Here is a 5,378-nt window from a genome sequence, read left to right as displayed (position 1 = left end):
GAGACGTCCTTAACATGTATTAGCTAACCTAAAGCAATGAGATAAAATCCTAGCAAACGCAAGGCAAGTCACTAATTTTATGCAAAATTACTAGGGTGAACTAAACACAAAATTTTACCTCAAGTCTGTTGGGTCCATTCTTTCACAATGCCAACAAGACTCTTTCGTCTCCCTAGGCTTGGCCGCCCCCTGTAAGTCACAGGGATTGCCCAACTGAAGTCCATTTAAATTTGTATCCCAGCTCTGAAACCAGCTCTAGATGCTCCAAAGAAAGGTATAAAAGACATTTTATATAAACTGTCCCCAAGAGAAGCTGTTTCCCCTCCCCACCATGAGTGCTTTTGGCTTAAACTCTCCCGCTTCAGAGTGTATAATCCATACACATTTTAACTCAATACTCACTCTCAACTCATGGCCATCCATACCCCTTGATCCTGCTCAGTTCTTGGCCTCAACAGTATCTTGGGACTACAAATACCACAGCTTAATCATACAAGGAGTAAAAAAAAACCCAAGCCAAAACAACAACAAAAAACCCCATATCCTTAACAGCTTTACAATGATGACTCATCCACTACATTGCTATCCTTCTAGTTCTCTATTATGGGAGGATAAATATAAATACCCAATTACTTTTCTTACCCTATTCGTAAGTCTGGATCTCATTTACCTTTGGTCTTATCTTTTCCATCTTCAATCCAGCTTTGAACTGAAGTCTTTTACATGCCATTAAGCACTCTTGTCATTTAACCCTGGACCCCTATTTCTGGGCAGGTTACAATGTCATTCTACAAATGAATATTACTGTTGCCATCTTTTTCTATCCAGTGTTAAATTCACTTTTTGATCATCACATGGCGAACAATATTTCATATAGTACTCAGCGATGATAGCCAGACTGCTGCCCAACAAGCTGCAGTTAATGCTCACAGTGCTTTATCATCATTTTACAGGGCACCTCAGGGGGACCCAAGAACCACTTTCCAGGGTTACCCAGTATAGAGAGCTAAGGTCTTGAGAAAGAAACAACAAAAAAACCATGTCTCTGAAAGTGCAGTGAGTGTCCCCAAGTCATCTTAGCAGAGACACAAGTCACTGGCACTTGGAATTTAGTCTGGCTTTGTTAAAAAAATTGATCATACAAACAAAGCTCAACAACAACATTTCTCACTTTCAGCATGGGCAGGGGGGTATTTTGTTGAACTGCTTTTACAGTGATCCCTGAGCTTACTATGAGATACAAAACCAGCAGTGACTGATCTAATACCAGAGTGCCTGCAATCAGAGAAGTGCTGAAGGGTTCTGACTCTGCTCAGGGATGGCCTGCAAGACATGTCAACAAGTCACTGCTGGCTCAGAAGGAGCAGTCAGGTACTTCCCATTCCAGGCATTCCCAAGTCTTGCTAACCTCCAAAAGAAGGTGTAATTATGCATAGAATTAAACTGAGTGACATGAACATTCACAACACATGCTTCTTCATCAGCATGAAAAGCTCTAGGAAAGATGCTTCTACCCCTCAGGAGGCAAGAATTCTTGTGGAAGGTCTCTTGTACGGGCAATTGGTCCAATAAGAGACACAACCCACAAGAAGTCTTGCCTCCTGCATATTTCCTGGACCGTGGGTAACAACATTACCTCAACACTAGCACCCCATGACATCCAGCCCTCTCTTCTAGCAATTGGACTTTCCTTCTCCAGCCATGACCCTAAGGGAAAAAACACTAACTACTGAATAAAGAAAATAGCAACCCAACATCTCTTAAAATGAACACAAGAAAGGACACCACACTACAAGGCACACAGATTAAGACAACACATGTCCTGTGCTTTGCCCCCACACAAACAAGGAATGTCAGGGAAGACAGGCTATCAAGCCATTAGTTACACTAATAACCAATCTTTCTGTTCACTATCCAACCCATTATTTGATATTGTGCAACAATAGGTTTCAGGGTTTTTTTAAATTTTCCATTTCAGGCCAAAAAAACTGGTTTAGAGCAAAATGAAATGTTTCTTTCAAACAAGATGAAGCAATTTGCTTTGGGGGTTTAACTCAATTCTTGGAAATTTAAATAAAAAAAAAATGCAAAAAACAAATCTGAATCAAAGAACTTAAATGAAGCATATCAACTTCTCTAAAATCTCTTAGTTTTCTGGTTGTAACTATTTGTCAATTCAACCAAAATTCACAAACCATTAAGGTCCCCTTAAAAATAAATCACCTATGCTTACTCAAAAATTGAGCTAGATTCTTTCAATGAGCAAGAATGGAAGCAGCCCTCCTCCAACCCTCTGAGAGGCCTTCCCTACCCTAAAAGAGAAGTGGGGTGGGCCTCCAAGATTTCCTGTCACTGACTCGATCTGTGGATGTAGCAAGTATATCTCATGCTTCCAGCCTTACAGGTTCCACTTATGCTGAGTCTTGCTAACTTGGTTTACTCCACCTCACTCATCATCACCAGTAACAGCGACTGTGCCAGCAGAGGGCAGCTGGCAAGAGTGTGCAAGACTGATGAAACAGAGTTTTGCTCTTTCATTCCCGGACCTGCTCTGCTGGAACAAGGGTAGCCATCTACCATAGTAAGCACATGCCCAGAAATATACCTGTGAATTCCAGTTGCAAGGCAGGAAGCTTTATTCTCATTTTACAGGTGGGGAATTGAAAGAGAGAGAGAAGTGATGATTCCTGCACAGTGACTTGAACTAAGCAACAGAGCCAATATTAAGAAACCTAACTTCCCTATTTCATGCTTCCATTACACTCCTCTCTAGAATGAGTTCCAAAGGAACAGAGGAACTATACCTGAGCTTGACTATGGCCTAACTCTAGCCCCTCTGTTACTACTGCTTAGATATGACATATCTCTATAGGATGTTCCAGAAAGGCCATTTGATACTTGAAAGGGTTTCTGTCATACCCCTGTAAGTAGAGGAGCAAGTTCAGGTCAGATTGTGACTTAGGGATTGAGCCAAATTTTCTAGCTGGAGCGAGACGTCTAATACACTAGTAAACAGACAAGCCCTGAACAGATTACCAGAAAGACATGCTTTTTTGCCAAACACAGTACAGCATTCAAGGTCTCCCATTTCTCTTTGGTGTCTGCCTTGGTTCTGGATCTCAGAGACATTTACACAACCTGTCATATTACCCAGGGAATCATTCAGGACAGTCAATGCAAGTGCCCTTGGGGAAGCAAGGTAAAACTCAGCAGAGTCTGTGCCCCTAAGGAATCAGTTGTAAACAAATACCAAGGAATGTGCAAAATTGTAATAATTTGGAGACAGTGTATAGGCCATTCATAAAAGGAACTCTTTCCTCTTAAGTCTCCACCCCCTATACAAACCATGTGACAACACAATGGAGTAAAGTTTAGTTGTTAACTGAAGGTATGGGTCTGCGCCTTTCATACTGATCCCACTTCAAGTTGACCATTTCCCACCCCCCAAAACACAACAATAAAAATGACAGTCAACTTATTGTTCCAGTTATATTTCAGTCTCACATACAAGTTGATTATCATTTTTATTGGTTTTTGGAAGAAGGAAAAAACATTCATTTAAATCAGAACTATACAGTCCTATTATATAGCTCAGGCAATTTGACCCAGGACTTGCAAGGGTCGAACAAGCAAGGGGCTCACAGGCTCTACTGCCAGGAAGCACAGTAGCAAAAACCTTTCTGTCAACTTATGCCATGTCTCCGCTAGGGGCTCTGCCAAAATGGCTATGCCAGCACAGCTGAAGTGACAGAAGCTCTATAATGCAATAGGCCCCAAGTACCATCACCAATTAGGTTCACTCCTGAAGCAAGCAGTTGCTTATGAAAGCTTATGTATCTCTGATTTAGTCTATAAAATGCAACTTTACTCTGTCTTCTGTTCCCACATATGCCACATGAAGAGAAAGTTGCAATAATGAGCAAACAAGGTCTTGTCTGTACAAGTTATGCCAATGTGCCAGTGTAACCAAAGTCATTTTAAAAACAGTTGAAACAGCATGACTTGAGCCTACGCAGAAAAATATCTTACACTAATGAGGTGCTGTAGGTTGCCTACTGAAGCCAACCCCAAAACACAATCTCATGCCCCAACTGCTTTTCCTTTCTACCAACGTCATGCCACAGGCTGAGAATCTCTGAAGGGGGCTTTCTTAAAAGAATAAAATTAACTTGGCTGCACCAGTGCCCTAGGAGCTCTTACAAAACTGCACTTACAAAGCTGAAGTTGGTGCACTGCACCCAACTGGTAAGAGCCTCATAGGTCAGCAGCAAATGTCTTCCCTATCCCTTAATTCATATCCCAGCCAACATGACCCAGCAATAGTGGTCAAACTCGCCCTCTCACTATCAACCTATGACAGTGACTTTAGCCCCACAGACGCCTGCATGAGCAGGGATCTCAGCCTGCTGTGAACTCACTCAAAAGCAAAGAAGAGGGCACAAGTGCCGAGAATGAGGAATAGTGTCAAGTAGAAGATGCCTTTCTGCCGGGCCATCATGATGCGACCGTCGCAACAGAAGGTGTTCCTGCCTGGCAGCTTTTCCCATTTCCGAATCACTTTCTTCCTTGCCACCATCACAGACATGGTCGCACATTCACAAGGAGGCGGGCAACCAAGCAACGTCCAGGCTCTGCTCCAAACTTGTTGGTACACACGGCATCCTCAGAGTCCAGGCATCATTTGCTAAAGAAACTGGGAAGACAAGAATGCATCAGCGTGGTCTGATAACCCCCCTGAATGTGCCAACTGAGGGAACTCTCCAAGCTGATGACAAATGGTGCTCCCTCCTTCCCACCAGCTCTGTTCCAGCTCCCCCATACACAAGACGCACAGACGGGGAAAGCAGGCAGTCTGGGACTGCTTGCCTGCATAGGAGTATTCCTGGCACCCCACTGTTGTCCCATGCTAGCACCTCGTTCAAGCTCAGGACTCAGGGGCCTCAGCCTACAGCTCCCAGGGCAGGGCTGCACTGGCCCCAACTTCGCTGAGGGGAAGCAAGTCACACGGGAGTGAAGCTGCTGGAGGAGGGTCACACAGGAAGCCTGAGAGCAGAGTTCCGGCGCGAGGGACTGCCCGTGCCCCAGCCCCGCTCTCTGCCGGCCTTCGCATGGGGTCACGGCCCGGGCTCAGCCTCCAGAAGCCGCGACACCAGCACAGGAAGAGCCTGGATCTCACCGCTCCCCCTCGGGAGCCGGCAGTGGAGCGCAGCAGCCCACCCTCCCCGAGTCCGGGCTCCGAGCGGCCTGGGCAGGAGGCGCGTCCCGAGCCAGGCACCGCGGCCGATGGCGCCGCGCTGAGCGCGAGGAGCTGCGGGCCCTGCACAAAGAGCGGCCGGGGAGGCTCCACTCCCGCCCCCCGCGCCCCGCCCCACCGGCCG

General features: G+C 45.6%; 1 protein-coding gene across 1 annotated transcript in view; it reads right to left on the bottom strand.

The window, feature by feature from the left end:
- The window catches only part of ZDHHC9 (zinc finger DHHC-type containing 9), a 50,838-nt gene that overhangs the window by 45,261 nt on the left and 199 nt on the right, over positions 1-5,378 (bottom strand). Inside the window, exon 2 of the mRNA XM_019521153.1 lies at positions 4,419-4,693. Within this exon, the coding sequence (XP_019376698.1) occupies positions 4,419-4,585 (167 nt within the window). The 5' untranslated portion in view covers positions 4,586-4,693. The remainder of the gene's footprint in view (positions 1-4,418; positions 4,694-5,378) is intronic.

This window comes from Gavialis gangeticus, unplaced genomic scaffold (assembly GCF_001723915.1).
Source record: "Gavialis gangeticus isolate Ggan-Ray unplaced genomic scaffold, GavGan_comp1, whole genome shotgun sequence".
In the NCBI taxonomy this organism is placed as follows: Eukaryota; Metazoa; Chordata; order Crocodylia; family Gavialidae; genus Gavialis; species Gavialis gangeticus.
This window is presented reverse-complemented; position numbering and strand designations above follow the sequence as displayed.